General features: G+C 44.7%; 1 protein-coding gene across 1 annotated transcript in view; it reads left to right on the top strand.

Moving 5' to 3' along the window:
- The window catches only part of CRPPA (CDP-L-ribitol pyrophosphorylase A), a 490,539-nt gene that overhangs the window by 356,714 nt on the left and 115,488 nt on the right, over positions 1 to 18,337 (top strand). The window contains exon 9 of the mRNA XM_029589010.1: positions 2,878 to 3,009. Coding sequence (XP_029444870.1) covers positions 2,878 to 3,009 — 132 coding nt within the window. The remainder of the gene's footprint in view (positions 1 to 2,877; positions 3,010 to 18,337) is intronic.

Genomic DNA, 18,337 nt, shown 5'->3' with positions numbered 1-18,337 from the left:
GTAATTGAAGTCTCCCATTATTACTGCACTACCAATTTGGTTAGCTTCCCTAATTTCTCTTAGCATTTCACTGTCCATCTCACCATCTTGACCAGGTGGACGGTAGTATACCCCTATCACTGTAGTCTTCCCTGACACACAAGGGATTTCTACCCATAAAGATTCAATTTTGTATTTAGTCTCATGCAGGATGTTTATCCTGTTGGACTCTATGCCATCCCGGACATAAAGCACCACACCTCCTCCCGACTGCTCCTCTCTGTCATTGCGATATAATTTGTACCCCGGTATAGCACTGTCCCATTGGTTATCCTCTATCCACCATGTCTCTGAGATGCCAATTAAGTCTATGTCATCATTTACTGCTATACATTCTAATTCTCCCATCTTACTTCTTAGACTTCTGGCATTAGCATACAAACATTTCAAAGTTTGTTTTTTGTTTGTATTTTTATTCTGCTTTTTAATTGATAGGGATAAGTTAGAATTTTTTAGCTCAGGTGAGTTTTTAGTTACAGGCACTTGGACTAGTTTTCTAATTATTGGAACCTCACTGTCGGGATGCCCTAATTGTAATGCATCATTAGTATCCTTTAAAGATACCTCTCTCCGAACCATGCGCTGCTGAGCGACTGTCGGCTTTCCCCTTTGTTCTAGTTTAAAAGCTGCTCTATCTCCTTTTTAAAGGTTGGCGCCAGCAGTCTGGTTCCACCCTGGTTAAGGTGGAGCCCATCCCTTCGGAAGAGACTCCCCCTTCCCCAAAAGGTTCCCCAGTTCCTAACAAAAGTGAATCCCTCTTCCTTGCACCATCGTCTCATATACGCATTGAGATTCTGGAGCTCTGCCTGCCTCTGGTGACCTGCGCGTGGAACAGGGAGTATTTCAGAGAATGCTACCCTGGAGGTTCTGGATTTAATCTTTCTACCTAAGAGCCTAAATTTGGCTTCCAGAACCTCCCTCCCACATTTTCCTATGTCGTTGGTGCCCACGTGTACCACGACAGCCGGCTCCTCCCCAGCACTGTCTAAAATCCTATCTAGGTGACGCTTGAGGTCCGCCACCTTCGCACCAGGTAGGCATGTTACCAGGCGATCCTCACGCTCACCAGCCACCCAGCTATCTACATTCCTAATAATCGAATCACCAACTATGACGGCCGACCTAACCCTTCCCTCCTGGGCAGTAGGCCTTGGGGAGATATCCTCAGTGCGAAAGGACAATGCATCACCTAGAGAGCAGGTCCTTGCTACAGGATCCTTTCCTGCTACACCTGGTTGATGCTCTCCCATTATGAGACCTTCTTCCTCCAAGGCAGCACCAGGGCTGCCAGTCTGAAGTTGGGACTTGACTACTATGTCCCTGAAGGTCTCATCTATATACCTCTTTGTCTGCCTCAGCTCCTCCAGGTCTGCCACTCTAGCCTCCAGAGATCGGACTCGTTCTCTGAGAGCCAGGAGTTCTTTGCATCGCATGCACATGTACAACTTCTCACCGGTGGGTAAAAAATCATACATGTGACACTCGATGCAAAAGACTGGGAAGCCCCCCTCTTGCTGCTGGATTGCTGCCTTCATCTCAATTTTGATCAGTTCCTAGTTAAGTTTTAGGTTGCTATGGGAGTAGGAATGTGTCTAAGTTCCTTTAAATGTTTTAGTGAATTCACTATGGGCCTGATTTTAAAAAGCATTTACTCGAGCAAAACTGGTTTTTGCTCGAGTAAATACACTTTACTCAAGTAAGTGGGCTTTTCAAAATTGCTACAATATATGCCATTGAATTGTCCATAGGATTTACTCAAGGAGGTGCACTTTACTCAAGTAAATAGCTTTTGAAAATTGCTACGATAGTATGTCACATTTACATGCGTAACTCCTTTGAAAATGACCCCCTGAGTGTCTGGTAGTGGCCTACCGGGGTCTGATCGAATTCTCATTAAAGTTTTTGTTGATGGTTTTTTTTTTTTTTTTTTTTTTTGTGAAAGTGGCACCTGCCTATAAATTAAGGGATGAGCTTGGGGTGGGTGGGTTGGGAATTACAAACAGTCTAACTTCAGTTAGTCAGCCTGAGTGACTCACTGCTCCCTTGATTAACAAATGTTGGTCCCTATTCAAACCCAATCACACTACCTCAACACCTTTCCAAGGTGAGTAACTGAGCTGAACTATTCAACTTTTTTACTTTGGTATATACTGCTCCTAGCTTATTTCTAGCTTCTGGCTACTTTTTTGTGGTTTTTTTTTTTTCAATACAATGCACTCAGTTAGTATTAAAACAAACAGTCAGCTCTTTAAAAGTCTGGAGAACACTCAGTTCTGCAGACTTTTAAAAATAAACACACTATCTACTGCTACCTTATTGACTGACTAAAAATACAAACAGTCTAACTTGTTTATTCACTGCCTACCTACTGCTACCTTATTGACTGACTAAAAATACAAACAGTCTAACTTGTTTATTCACTGCCTACCTACTGCTACCTTATTGACTGACTAAAAATACAAACAGTCTAACTTGTTTATTCACTGCCTACCTACTGCTACCTTATTGACTGACTATTTAAAAATGCAAACAGTCTAACTTGTTTATTCACTGCCTTTCTGACTATTAAACATGCGCGCTCTTACGCACACATGTTATAAAATCGGGCATACATGTGTGCGCGTGCTTCTTTTAAAATCTATCCCATACTGTGAAACATTCTGTCTGTCATTTGTTATCCATACAAATCTGCTGACTTTTTAGGAGATCAAATACTTTTAGAAAGCCACTGAATATATCTATAGCGAGAGAGAGCATGAGTAAAATCTAATTTTGCAGGAAACCCTGAAAATATTTTGTAATAGCATGGTAATAATCTCCTATTATGCTGTTTTGCAGGTACATTTGGGTGTTTCAGAAAACATGTCTTTCAGCAGCAGAGCAGAAGAATTAGCTGGCATCCGGGAACTTACAAAGGAAGCAAAAAAGAAAAATATTTTGGTTTACGGCCTCCTTATGGATTACACAAAGGTATGTAGTTTTCTGGCAATTGACTTCTTTAAATTTCAGAAGTTGTATATTGACATTTCCATTGACCCACAATCAAAGAAGAGACTGATTGGGACCAGATCTTGCTGTGAACATTCTTGCCTGGTCATGTTCTATATTCTTTACTGCTTTATTGAGTAAGCCGCCTAGGATTTTGGTGACATACAAATAAATATAACCATAACTGCAGGTAGCAAATGTCAGTTTCTTGATCTAAAAGAGGAATGAATAATAGTAATTATTCATTTATTTAAAAAAGTGCATAATTAAGACTTTGATACTGTTGATTGTTTTAAAAAAGTGTGGCGAGGGGGCCTTCAGCACTACTTAAGTAACAGAAAATATTGAAGTTGTTTATAATTGGCTACTAGAATGTTTAGGTAGGTTTTTCAATTTAGAGTGCTATTTTGTGTTCAGGCAAATGGAGAAAGAATGATACACTGCTTGAGAATGACACAGAATTGCTGTCTGGTATCAGCAAATTGCTTGGGCTTGAGGCGACATTAGTCAGCAATCTAGTGGCTTTGTAATTGTAGAGCTATTTTAAAATTATCCTGTTTTGGTTTTTAAAAACAGAAGATTGCTTTGCCTCTAGTTCATCTAGAGATTCCAAAGCCTGAGCAATAAACTGCAGTCTGTACTGCCTCACTGAGTAACCAGTTATAGAATGCAAAGCAGAAATATATACCATTCTGTTGTTTCTTCAGTGAACTCTTAATAGCAAAAGTGCCTTGTCAGTCTGTCATCACATTATTCATTGTGCAGACCAGTATTTGAATTGCTGCTTTGGCAGTGACCAGTAAGTGCAAGGAGCCCTTTTGGGCTCTGTTAGTTAAACATAAAAAGGGTAAGGGTAATTTTCTATCATGTGCATAACCCAGCACATGCATACATCATTAGGTGCACCTAAAGTTATGCTTGTATTTTATAAATTGTACAGTGGGAGCCACAGATCACCAGTCCCAAAGTATGCATGTATGTTTCAGTACAAACACATTTTTTTTAATGCAGGGTACTGCAAAGTTTATACACCCATTTTATAGAAATACACACATATATTTAACATATTAAATGACTGTAACATATGCGCATAAAACCCCCTCAGTTTTTGCACAGAGGCAGGTATTTTATAAAATTAGCTGATGTATGCATGGATCTTGCTTATGAAAATATTTGTGCACATACTTCCTTGAGAATTTGAGGATTTATTAAAATTTGTATATTTCGCATATTGCTTTGTTAGTTTAAAGTGGAGTTCAATATTAGCAGCACAATAGAGACTGTGAAACCAATCATTGATGCTGTTCCATGTAGAATAAGGTGACAGACCTCCAAAGGTTTTCTCAAAACATCAACTTTATGTGAACAGCTTCAGGAACGTGTACAAGTACAGTCCCCCAACACGGCTGTGTTTCGCTGTAGGGACTGCGTTGGAAGGGACTCACAGGGAGCAGTTTCCAAATGATTATCTAAACAAAAATCTAAATAAAAACATTGGCATGTATAACGTCTAGGAAAAAAACAACACAAGAATAAACAACAGAAGGTATATACCCAAAGGAATGAATGCTCAATGTCTAAAGAGGTACATTTTTACATTTTTAAATTTTTAGATAGGAAGAATCCTGCAAAAGTAAAATAGAAAGTGTGAAAGTTGTGTTGAAAGCAAAGGTGCTACAATAATGGAACTGCAAAACATAAGGAGAGAAAACATATTAAAAAAAGTGAGAAAGTAGAAGATAATAAATATGTAGCCTTTCATAACAGGGTATATAGTAATGGAGGCGGGTTGAAAATGTGATGTATAAGAAGGAAAGTGGCAAGGGTAGGGAGAGATAAACGTCAGAAGGATGGACAAGAATAGAGTCGATGCGAAGAACCTAATTACCCGTCCTTACCAGTAATGTGAGAAATTGACGAATATAGAGTCGGAACACGTTTTGAAGAGAAGAGAAACTGAGAAGTTTTAAAAGGCTTGAAAAGCCCTCCAAAAGATAGAGAGCCAATCATGAATATGGTAGTAATACCATGTGACAGAGAACATCAACATCCTAAGGGCAAAAGGCGGGAAACAAGAGAAAGATGACCTGAAAGAGAAACTATGTAAAAAATGATGTAGAAATGAATGTGAAGGGAACCTGATGGAGAACTGAGCTAACTAAAGTATAGGGGAATGCACAAATGAAAAGGGGACTGAAAATGATATGTCACGAAGTGAATACAAGCCAAGTGAAAAGAAGGCACAGCACAAGACAGAACAAGACAAAGAGCTGGAAAAGACTACAAGGAAACAAATCAATTGATTGCTTTATGACAAAATATGGTAAATCTAATTGCGCATCCTAGCCAGTAATATGAAAAATGGCAGGTATAAGGTCAGAACACTTACTATGAAAAAAAAAGACTAAATTAAGATTTTCAAAAAAGCTTGAAAGGCCTACAAAATAATCAAGAGCCAGTCATAAATAAGTTTTGATGAAATAAAATAATGGGGCACGTCGGCCTTTTAAGGGCCAAGAGGAAGCAACAGAAGAAAGAGAGGACCTGAAAGGGAGCCAATGTAAAGAACACCTGATGCAGAGCTAAACAGACTAAAAAATAAGAATAGCAGGACTGAAAGGAAGACCGAACATGAAACTCAAACCGCTGAATGGATACAAGCCGAGAGAAGGGCTGGGAAGGTAAACAAAGAAAAAGTAAGGCAGCAACAAAGGATAAGGCAAAACAGAAAGCCAGAAAATACTAAAAGTAAGCAGACCACTCAATCTCTTTATTGAGACCCATTGGTGTAAATGAATTAAGCTCAAAAATCCAACGCTGTTTGCGGCAAATTAATAGATTGGAAAAATCATCACCCCAACTAGGAGGAGGGCAAAATTCAAGGGCAAAGAACCTCAAATCATCAATAGAATGAGAGAATGACAACCAGTAGGCAACAAGTGGAGCCTCTGCAAGGCCTCACCGAAGACAAGATCTGTGTTCAATTCCTTGTTTTGAGTGGATGATTCATCTTACTAACGTAAATTAGAGGACAGAGGCAAAGGATCACATATATCACACCTTTAGTAGTGCAGTCATAGGTATGGTTCAATGGATATGACTTAACTGTATGTGGGTATACACATTTTAGAAGCGAGAGAGAACGAGAGAGTTAAGAACAATGGAAACAAGGGTGATGGCAAAGGACTGGAGGAGAAGGTTGAGACAGGCACAGTAATTCAGAATGAACTCATTGGCCATGAAGATTGCAACCTCTACTAAAAGCAAATCGTGGTACCTCGCGGAACACCGGATGTGAACACCGGAAATACAGAAACTCTCCTACTCTCATTAACTGACAACATCCTGTTGGGTCTCGACAAAGGTCAATCATACTTCTAGCTCTGCTAGACATCTCGGCAGCGTTCGACACAGTGAACCACACAATCCTCATCAACCGTCTGATGGAAATAGGTATCTCAGGTGCTGCACTCCTCTAGTTAAAATCCTTTCTAAGCGACAGATACTACAAAGTAAAAATAACCAACAAAGAGTCTCACCCTGTAGCTGCCAAAGAAGGAGTTCCCCAGGGTTCCTCGCTCTCGCCGACCCTATTCAACATATATCTTCTCCCCCTATGCCAACTCCTCGATAACCTCAACCTCACATACTTCATCTATGCGGACGACGTGCAGATCCTAATCCCCATCAAGGAACCCGTCTCCGACACTCTAAACTACTGGAATAGCTGCCTCCACGCCATCAACCTCCTTCTCACAAATCTCTGCCTCGTTCTCAATACCTCCAAAACCGAACTGCTAGTCATTTCCCCTAATGATAATAACATGCTAGTCATCAATAGTAACACACCCCTAGTAAATCAAGTGAGAGACCTTGGAGCCTTCCTAGACTCCAGAATGAACTTCAAAAAATTCATCAACAACACCACCAAAGAAGGCTTTTACAAACTACAGGTATTAAAACAGCTAAGACCTCTCCTTCACTTTCACGACTACCGTTCGGTCCTTCAAGCCATACTATTCTCAAAGATTGACTATTGTAATGCGCTGTTACTTGGTCTCCCGGCCTCTTCTACCAAACCTCTTCAAATGCTGCAAAACGCTGCAGCCAGGATCCTCACAAACTCCCGCCGCATGGACCACATCACCCCGATTCTAAAAATACTTCACTGGCTACCCATTCGCTACAGAATTCTCTTCAAGACACTTACTATTATCCACAAAACCTTATTTCAAGAATCCTTGCTCCAACTCACCATACCCCTCAAACCATACTCCTCGGCAAGACCCACCAGATCTGCATATAGAGATTCCCTCCAGGTTCCCCCCAAAAAATCCATTCTTCACAACTCTATTGAAAAACGGGCACTATCAATTGCGGGTCCGCATCACTGGAACTCCCTCCCGCCAGATCTCCGCCAGGAACATTGCCTTTTCACGTTCAGAAAAAAATTAAAAACTTGGCTGTTCGCCCAAGCATACCCCTGAAAAAGCCTCAGGGTCACCCACACAGTCGCATACCCCACGGGTGCGTCCATTTCCACAACTCAAAGGAACTGTTTCTCGACTAATTGCACTATCTTATAACTTGTTTAATTCATATACACTATGTAAATTTTGTACATAATTCTTACATTGTAAGCACCCTCTCCTGCTTATGCCCTTCTCTCCAGTTAGAATTTGTTTTAACCTCTCTTTTCTCTAACAGCCTAGTTCCACTTTCCCTGTTATAATGTAACTTTTTGCTTTCTCTGTTAACTGGTTTCCCCCTAGTTTATTGTAAACCGGTACGATAAAACCTTGTCTTGAGCATCGGTATATTAAAAGAATTTAAATAAATAAATAAATAAATAAATAAATAAAATGTGGATTGAGAATGGACCAATGTTGTTGAATAATCTGACAAAGTTGTTTCATCCTTTCTAAGAATGGAAGAACACAAGTTATGCTTTCAGAAGATTCATGTAAATGTGGAAGAAATAGTAAATCTCTATTAATGTATAAGGCCTGTTTAAAAGCTCTTTGTTGAACACGTGAAGGATAACCCCTTTCGCAAAAATGTTCAATGAAGATTGTGACTTGGAAATGAAGTCAGAACGGGAAGAGCAAAGATGCCTAAGTCTAAAGACTTGACCTACCGGTATATTATCTCGCAACAAATGAGGATGTAGTAATGTGTTACAATCTGTATGTTGCCGGAAAAGGGATGTCTCAAAAGAGCTAGAGCCCACTAAAACCAAAGTATCAAGAAAAGAAATGTGAGAAGGATGTATGTGGAATTCAAATTGAAGATTTGAATCACCAGTATTGAGCCAATCCATAAACATGTAAAACTGGATTAAAATGCTGGTCCAAAAAAGAAAAACATCATCAATGTAGCAAAGCCATAAAGGAAAAAAATGTTTAAAGGGTGAGGGATCAATGAATACTGCCTCAAAATGGGCTACATACAAACAGGCAATAGAGGAGCCAAAGTGGCCCCCATGGCTGTACCTTTAATTTGCTGATAAAATTGATCAAGAAATACAAAATAATTCTGAGTAAGTGCCAGGTGAGTAAGTGCCACTAGAAAAGAAGTTGGAATTCTTCTTTGTTTAAGGGCTTGTTGATCTAATGTTGATTTGACATTCTCCCAGGACAAGCAGGATGGTAGTCCTCACATGTGGGAGACATCATCCAATGAGCTCAGCACAGAAAAGTTAGGTCAGAGTTTCTAGAAACTTTGACTGGCACACTGAGCATGTCCAGCATGCCACTATCCACACGTTCATGTGGGGTCTCTCTTCTGTTGTTTCTTTTCTGTGGGATATCGTCTCGCAGAGCTGGAGCTTGTGCTCATTTTTTCTCAGGAAACTTCTTAAAAGTGAGGTTTTTTTCTTCCTGCACTTTGTCTCTCTCCACTTCCCACTTCTTTTTCGGTCGGTGAGTATTTTTTTGCGCTTTTTTCGTGTTCGCTGGTCATCGTGCCTTTTGCAGTCCTCGTTGAGCCTCATGGCGGCCTCGGGCTTCCGTCGGTTTCCCCAGTGCCCCCAAATTATGTCCCTGATGGATCCACGCAAAGTGTGCATCCTCTGCCTTGGGGCATCACATGATGCTCAGGGCTGGAAATTGTGCGCTCAAATGACCCCAAAAGGCCATCAGGCCAGGTTGGACAAGATGGAGAAGGATTTGGTTCGGGAAAATCCGAACCATCCACTTCAGCATCGATGTCATTGACGTTGAAGGACTGAGGGGAACCGTTCATTCTTGAGCCCTTGATGACAACTCCTTCCCCAAGGCTTGCAGGGGAAAAAGGCTCTGGGGATTGCCCAGTCTAATTCTCCTCCAAGTCGCGGACTTCAGGATAGTCTTCCTCTTCCTCGGTGCCAGGGAAGGACCAGGCCAAGCACTGTAGGAGGTCTCGGAAGCACTGTCACCAGTCGCCATCTGCACACAGTGCAGGGCTCGGCTGGCTATGGCTCTTGTCTCCTTACCCCCAAAATGGCCACGGCAAGAGGAGGCACCATTCTTCCTCAATGCCGATGGCCTGAGGCCATCCACAACGGTCCCAATACTGGACGTTGATCCTACTCGGGTCTTCGAGGAGGAGTTAGTCTCTTTCCTCCCCTCTGAGCCTGCCCCTTCATCGGAGGCTTTTAAGGTGGAGTTGGAATGTCGGGTGCGCCTGGTGGTAGAATGTGCTTTGTGTGACAGGGAGCCAGTGCTCCCGTCACCTGGGCCGGCACCTCCCTTGATGCCGGTGCCGCCACAGACACTCTCGAGGCCTGTGCTCGCACCGATGCTTGCACTGATGCTGCCTACGGTACCGGCATTGGAACCATTGTTGGATCGTCTTGATATCCTCCTCTGTGTTCTCCTGACCCAATTACTGTTTACTTAGGTAATAGCCACTGCTATTAATTGCATCAGTAGCATGGGATCTTCTTGGTGTTTGGGTACTTACCAGGTTCTTGTGTCCTGGTTTGGCCTCTGTTGGAAACAGGATGCTGGGCTTGATGGCCCCTTGGTCTGACCCAGAATGGCAATTTCTTATGTTCTTCTGGGGGATTCCTCTGAGGAAGAGGGCCTGTTGATGCCCTCCGCTCCATGGGGCCCCCTTGTCCCCCATCCGGCTCTATCGGGACCAGGGCCCAGGCCTTCTGTTTCCTCGATGTTCTTGGGTCTCTCTGTACCCCTGCCTAGGGATGTGCTCGGTGCTACCCGTCCCCCATTTCCAGGCAGCTGAGATGATCCTGAGGGCCTATACAACCCCTGGGGGAGGACACCTCTAATGCTTGATCAGTGAATTCCAATATCTTCCGTCAGATCCTTCCCCCTCGAGGAGCGCCACCATTCTCCACCGGAGAACTTGACCTTTGCGGAGTTCATCCAGGCGATGACTGAAGCCATTCTCTTTCAGCTTATGACGGAGAAAGATGCCCACCATAAGATGCTGGAGATCCTCCAGTTCATGGACGCCCTGAAGAAGGTTGTAGAGTTGCCTGATCATGAGATCTTCAGGGAGCTGTTTCTTCAGCTCTGGGAGTACCCCCTTTGGGTAGCCCTGGTGAACTGGAAGGTTGATGGTTGTACCTTGTACAGCAGACCGTGTGGTTTGAAAAGCGCCAACTTCCCCAGCAATCGGTGGTAGTTGAATCTGCGCTAAAAAAGGCAAAAAGGTTGAAAATCCATGCTTCAGTTCCTCCTGGCAAAGACAACACAGCATGGAATGCTATGGGAAGGAGAGTGTTTCAGGGCTTCATGCTTGTGGACCATATCGCCTCTTACCTTTTGTATATGACCCAGTATACCCGTAATCTCTGGAAACATGTCCAGGAAGTTGCGGATGGCTTCGCTCAGCAGCCTCAGGAGGCCCTTTCAGCGCTTGTCCATTAGGGCTTGGAGTGTGGGAAGCACGAGGTACGTATTTGAGATGGTGGGTCGAGTTGCAGCTGCCAGCATTTTGGCGTGGCATCTTGCCTGCCTTTATACCTTGGCCCTTCGTCCAGAGGTGCAAGATCGGCTAGCTGACTTGCCTTGCACACCTGTATGGTGACAAGGTCAAGGAGGCGGTCACACAGCTGAAGGAGACCCTCCAACGTTTATCGGCCGGTGCTTCAGCTTCACTGGCATACTCCAAGAGGTCCTCTCGGCCAGGGTTGCAGAGACCCTTCTACAGACAAAGAAATAGTACCCTCCTGCCCCTCACTTTCGGCCACAGCAGACCAGCACCAGGGACAGATCGCTGCAACAGCGAAGCCCTAGACCTTAACCAGTGCCCCAGGCTAACCTCACTATGGGGTTTTGACTGGATGCGAGAGATCATAAGTCAGTCACCTCTTCCAGTATCAGAGGACCCACCGGTCAGGGGCAAGCTCCATTTCCTTGCGGACCGGTGGCCAACCGTGACTTTGGATCAGTGGGTCTTATCCATCATCCATCATGGCTACCGGCTGAATCTCATGACTGTTCTGCCGGATTCTCCCCCATGCCCACAGTGAGGTCCTGTTTCGCATTCAGAAGTGCTCCGAGGGGAGCTCTTGGCCCTTCTAATGGCCAGGGCTGTAGAACCTGTCCCTCAGGAGCAGCAGGGACAGGGATTTTACTCCTGTTATTTTCTAATTCCAAAGAAAACCGGATGCCTCCATCCCACCCTCGATATGCAAGCCTTGAACAGATTTCTCAAGAGAGAAAGGTTCAAGATGGTATCCTTGGGCACTTTGATTCCCCTCTTACAAAGAGGAAACCGGCTTTGCTCTCTTGACCTCAGAGATACATATACCCACCTTGAGATCCTCCCCAGTGACATGAGGTATCTCTGCTTTGTGGTGGCTGGCCAACATTTTCAGTTTCACATGCTCCCGTTCAGCCTGGCCTCTGTGCCTTGGGTCTTCACGAAGTGTTTGGCCATGTTGGATGCTTGTTTGCTCCAGTTGGGAATCCAGGTCTTTCCATATCTGGGTGACTGGCTGATCAAGAGCAGCACATAAGCAGTTGCATTGTGGGCTCTATACTGGACCATTTGGGTGTTGGAATACCTGGGGTTTCTAATCAACTACCCAAAATCCAATTTCTGACCATTGTTATGACTGGATTTCATAGGAACTGTGTTGGACTTGACTCAGACGAAGACCTTTTTGCCCCACGTCAGGACGCACGCACTGCTAACCCTGGTGGAGGAGGTCCAACACCACCGGCTAGTCTCTGCGTGGCGTATGCTGCAACTTTTGGGGCACATGGCCATGATGGTCGTCACCCCGTTCGCCCACTTGCATGTGCATCGGGCCCAGTGGATCCTGCACGCCCAATGGTGGCAGGCCACTCAGGGCCTTCATGTCCATATCCAGGTCTCACCCTCTCTCAGGGCTTCCCTGGCTTGGTGGAGGTCCTCGTCCAATCTGGAACAGGGGGGTGACCTTTCAGGCTCCCTCTCACCAGGTGATGCTTACCACATATGTGTCCCACCTGGGCTGGTGTGCCCATTTGGATGGCCTCCACACCCAAGTCCTTTGGACTGCTCAAGAAGTTCAGTGTCAGATAAACTTCCTGGAGCTGAAGGCGATCTGGTAACCACTTTGGGCCTTCCGGGATTGGCAGTTCAACAAAGTGATCCTCATTCGGACAATCAGGTGGCCATGTAGTATGTAAACAAGAAAGGAGGGGACCAGATCCTTCCTCCTTTGTCATTAGGCGGTTCAGATCTGGAGCTGGGCCCTATCTCATGGGTTGTTGCTCCGGGCCATGTACTTGGTTGATGTGAAGAACACCTTAGCAGACAGGCTAAGTCGCACTTTCCGGCACCACAAGTAGGAGGTGGCGGACCAGATCTTCCATCTCTGGGGAACCCCAAACCTGGATCTATTCGCCTCCCTCTGCAACAGAAAAGCTCCTCACTACTGCTCCCTGTCCAGGTCAAATGGCCAGTGTTGGTATTTGAGGTAGTTGTGAGTAGATCCTTGGGCCGGTGGCAGATGACCACGCCCCCGGGGGAAGATCCCAAGAGGGACCACCGGTCAGGCTCAGAGTATAGAGACAGACACACACTAGTTCTTTTATTAAACTGTATATTGAACCACCAGAGGTGGCAGTAGTGAGCTGGAAGTGCCCGGCAGGGCTGTAGTCCTTCAAGTACTGTAACAGCGATCCTGGATAACTGAGCTGTAGAGAAACTGAATATAGTGAACAGGCAGGGTATGCAGAGTTCAGGAACAGAACCTTGATGGTAACACTCACACAATAGTCTCTAGAAGTAGTCCAGGTGTTGGAATGAGTTAGGCCCTCGAGGAGTGAGTATCTGGTTCCAGGGAAAGCTCTGAGAGAGAGAGAGTAACTCACTGGTGTTGTAGGCAGCGATGACGTCCAGGCAGAATAGGTATTCAGCAACCAGTCCGGGAACATGGGCCCTCGAAGAGTGAGTCCCGGTTCCTGACTGACCTGAAAAACAAAGAGAGAGTGAGGCCCCCGAGGAGCGGGTACCCCTGGTAAGTCCGAGGAGGCAGAGTAGCTTGGAGAGAACCCTTGTACGTATCCAACTTCTTGCTAACTCGATTAGTTAGAGATTACAGAGACCTTATATATCCGGAACTGATGACGTCATCTCAGAGGGACGCCCCTGAGGTTCGCGCCACTGCTGGTACATCAGTCGGGGCCACGCCGTGCGCGCTCCCCTAGGCTCCTGTGAATCATGGCGGATTGCAGTGTCGAGCCGCTCCGGGGACGCTGGAGGAAGATGGCCGAAGGACGCCGCAGCACCCAACCTTCCACTTGAGCAAGAGGGAGTCGCCAAAGAGATAAGGAGGGCAGAGTGGAGACGTCGAGCAGTGACGGTCGCAACAACCAGCCAGCCACGGATGCCTTTGCCCTCCATTGGGGGCCGGGCCTCCTGTATGCGTACCCTCCACTTCTGTTGGTGATAAAGACTCTTATAAAGCTTCATGAGGACCGGGGAACCATGATCCTCATTCCTTTCCATTGGCCAAGGCAAGTCTGGTTCCCGCTACTGCGAGATCTCTCCCAGCAGGACCCAATCCATCTGGGTACTGCCCCAGACCTCCTAACATAGGATCAGGGCAGGTTACGCCGTCCGGACCTCCGGGCCCTCTCCCTCACAGTCTGGATGTTGAAAAGTTGATCTTGCAGCCTCTGAATCTCTCAGAAGATGTGTCTTGGGTCCTGGTAGCCTCAAGAAAGCCTTCCACCAGGAAATCCTATGCTTTGAAGTGGAGGAGGTTTGCAATCTAGTGTGAGCAGAAGGGCCTCTGTCCCTTCTCCTATCTGACCCGGGAACTCCTGGATTACCTGCTGCACCTTTCGGAGACCGGGCTTAAAACAAACTCCATTCAGGTGCATCTGAGTGCCATAGGTGTGTACCACCATGTGGTGGATGGCTTGCCCATCTCGGTGCAGCCCCTTGTAGGGTGTATCATGCATGGATTGCTTGAACTGCAGCCTCCCCTATAGGTCCCCGCAGTGTCCTGGGACCTGAATGTGGTGCTGGCCCAGTTGATGAAACCGCTGTTTGAGCCACTGTGCTCCTGTGCTCTTAAGTATTTGACCTGGAAGGTCATACTCCTGATAACAATCACGTCAGCACGCAGGGTCAGTAAGCTGCATGCATTGGTGACTTATCTGCCCTGCACAAGGTTTTTCCATGACCGGCTGGTCCTACAAATACACCCTAAGTTCCTGCCAATGGTGGTTACAGAATTCCACCTTAACCAACCCATTGTCCTGCCCACTTTTTTCCCCAGGCCTCATTCCAACCAAGGTGAAAGAGCAATGCACACCCTGGAGTGTAAAAGGGCCTTGGCCTTCTACCTGGACTGGACAGCAGGCCATAGACAATCCGCCCAGCTGTTTGTCTCATGACTCCAACAGGCTGAGTATGACTGTTACCAAGCAGACTCTTTTCACCTGGCTAGCTGAATGCATCACCTTCTGCTATGACCAGGCAGGGCTGCAACTGGTGGACCACGTCACAGCTCATTCTGTTAGGGCCATGGCCACTACTGTGGTCCACCTGTGTGCAGTTCCCATGGAGGAGATCTGCAAGGCTACAACGTGGAGTTCTCTCCACACCTTCGCAGCTCATTATTGTCTGGATGGGGATGGCCGTTGTGATAGCAGATTCAGCCAGTCTGTCCTCAGAAATATTTTTCAGCTGTAAATCCAACTCTTCCTACCTATGGCCCTGTTTTGGGTTCAGGCTGTTCCCGATGTTACCAGCAGCACCTCTTGTGCCTGTTGGCACCTAGTTTGGTGTCTGTTGGTCCCATTGGGGGTCTCGGCTCCAGCCTGTAGCTAGGTATTCACCCACATGTGAGGACTACCATCCTGCTTGTCCTAGGAGAAAGCGAAGTTGCTACCTGCAACAGGTGTTCGCCTAGGAAACAGGATGTTAGTACTCAGGAAACCCACCTGCCACTCCGCAGAGTTGGATTCTCCCAGTTTGTTGTTTTATTTTTTCGTGATCTACTTAAGAGACTGAAGAGAGACCCTGCATGGATGCATGGATAGTGGTATGCTGGGCATTCTCAGTTTGCCAGTCAAAGTTTCTAGAAACTTTGATATAAGTTTTACTTGCTGGACTCCATCGGATAATGTCACCCACATGTGAGGACTAACATCCTGCTGTCTTTGGAGAACACCTGTTACAGGTAAGCAACTTCGCTATACTGATGGCTTCTTCCTGTGGAATGTTAGAATAAAGAGATGCGATGTCTAGCGTAACTAGGAAAAAAGAATCAGAGGGAAAATGAACAGAGCTGAGTAAAAAAATAAAGTGACTAGTGTCATGGACGTATGATGGGCAAAAGGAAACAAAAAGACATAAAAAGATATCCACAAACTTAGAAAGAGGTTCAAGAGCAGACCCAATACCAGGAACAATGGGTTGGCCCGGGAAATTATGAAGAGATTTATGTACCTTTGGTAAACAGTAAAAAGTAGGGAAAGTCAGATGTTTTTCCACTAGGAAATCAGCTTCCTTAGGGGTGAGAAAATGATCATCAGTACTGGATAGTACAAGAGAAGAAATCACAACAGAAAGAGGTGTGGGATCAGATGGGAGGGGTTTGTAGTATTGAGAGACTGAAAGATGGTGAGTAACTTCAGCTACATAGGAAGACCGGTCCTGTATCACAGTGCCCCCTCCCCCCCCCCCCCCTTTATCTGCTAGTTTAATAACGATGTTTGAGTCCGAGGACAGAGATACAAGAAAGTGGTGTTCACATTCCAAAAGATTTTGGAAGCTACGGAAAGGTGTTCCTTCTAGTATGGAAAGCTGAAGAACCACACGTTCAAAAGCTAGAATCTGTGGATCAGGGGGCCCAGGCAGAACCCACCGTGATTTCCTTTTAATAACAGAAATGTCAGATGTAGATGGTGGTGAGGAGCAAAACAGTTTAACTTTTAACAATCGTAAAAAGTGTTGCAAATAAGATTGTATGTTAAATGTATTATAGTATACTGTAGGGACAAAAGAAAGACCACGATGAAGAATGTTCAACTCCGTGTTAGAGAAAGATCTAGAAGATAAGTTGAAGGCAGTAGTAGTGGTATTGCTAACTATTGCCACGGGTCTAGGTTTCGTTGTTGGTATGAACAGGTGATACTTGTCTGTCATTCTGGACAGGGCGGATGATATTTACAAATACAACCCCATATAAGTCTTTGAAAATTCATCTCAAGTGTTACCAGATTTTCCACACACCAGGACTAGACATTTGAGGGCCGAGGAGTGGACTAACCCTCCCATCATTTGCATAAATTTGCACTACTGTCCCTGAACCTGTCTTCTCTCACTCTTCCCCTGTTCTTTCTATTCTAACATCCTTAGGACAGTGACAATGAACAATCTACCAATGGATCAATAGGGCCATCAGTGATGAGTGATAAACTCATGAATCAACTTGAAGCACCATAAGAATGATGGAGCATAATCTACACAGATACATGCATTCTATTAATTGTGAGAACTTTTGCGTATTGTGGGCATATTGCTCATTTTTCCCAATGTTATTGAAACATTCTGAGTGCATTAATCATCCATACCCTTCACTGATCTCTTAAAATGCTCCCACAGTTGGCAGAGGGACCCTGACATAGCAGAGAACAGTACACAGACATTTGTGGACCCAAAAAGCACGAAGGAAGGTGATCTATAATAGCCGTCAGGATGAAAGAAAAGAAATAGATGCCTGTAGTCTTAAAACAATCCTTTATTGCAGTGGAGACACAAGGGTAGCCCGACTCTGGCCGAGTTTCGCCATTTCAAAACGGCTGCCTCAGGGGCTTACAATAATCTTCTTGAATTCATTAGTTATATATCGACTAAGAATATAATGTGATCATATAAAGAGCTGTATGATCTCTTATGTTGCGTCTTGAAGCATTCGCGATAGCAGAACTCCACTAGCAAAGGCAAACATGCTTCAAGACGCAACATAAGAGATCATACAGCTCTTTATATGATCACATTATATTCTTAGTCGATATATAACTAATGAATTCAAGAAGATTATTGTAAGCCCCTGAGGCAGCCGTTTTGAAACGGCGAAACTCGGCCAGAGTCGGGCTACCCTTGTGTCTCCACTGCAATAAAGGATTGTTTTAAGACTACAGGCATCTATTTCTTTTCTTTCATCCCCACAGACATTTGTGTACAACCTTTGGATTATAGTATTGTATTGTAGGCATTATCTTCCCTTATTAGCTAAACTAATTGAGAAAACAGTACAGAAACAGCTAGCTGAACACCTGGATGACAATAACATACTGTATCCTTCTCAACACGAATTTCGAAAACACTACAGCACGGAGACATTGCTCCTCTCTCTAACAGATAACATTCTAAGAGGCTTTGATAGCGGTAAATACTATATTCTAATAATGCTCGACCTATTGGCAGCCTTCAACACAGTTAACCACAAAATACTACCAAATAGACTGGAAGAAATCGGACTACAAGGCAAAACATTAAACTGGTTCAGCTCATATCTAAAAAAACAGGTTTTTCCAAGTTCAGATCAATAACACATTATCAGAAAAAAACAACCTCAAAACAGGAGTTCCGCAGGGATCAGCCCTGTCTGCGACCCTTTTTAACATATACATGCTGCCATTATGCCACTTACTGGCAGGACTAGGAATTAATGATGGTGCTAAATATCGGTTATTTGATGTCCCAGTTGTGAAACCAGTTCCCTGGTCAGATCATTCTTTAATTAGCTTTTCTGTGCATGGCTTAACTGAGTTTATAGATCAAGATGATTTAGGTAGAGATTTTGAGAAAAGATCTTTTGTTGATATTAGTAAATTGAAGGATTTGTTTT

The sequence above is a fragment of the Rhinatrema bivittatum genome, chromosome 2, assembly GCF_901001135.1.
Source record: "Rhinatrema bivittatum chromosome 2, aRhiBiv1.1, whole genome shotgun sequence".
NCBI classification, from domain to species: Eukaryota; Metazoa; Chordata; class Amphibia; order Gymnophiona; family Rhinatrematidae; genus Rhinatrema; species Rhinatrema bivittatum.
Note: the sequence above shows the minus strand (reverse complement) of the source record. Positions and strands in the feature narration are given on the sequence as shown.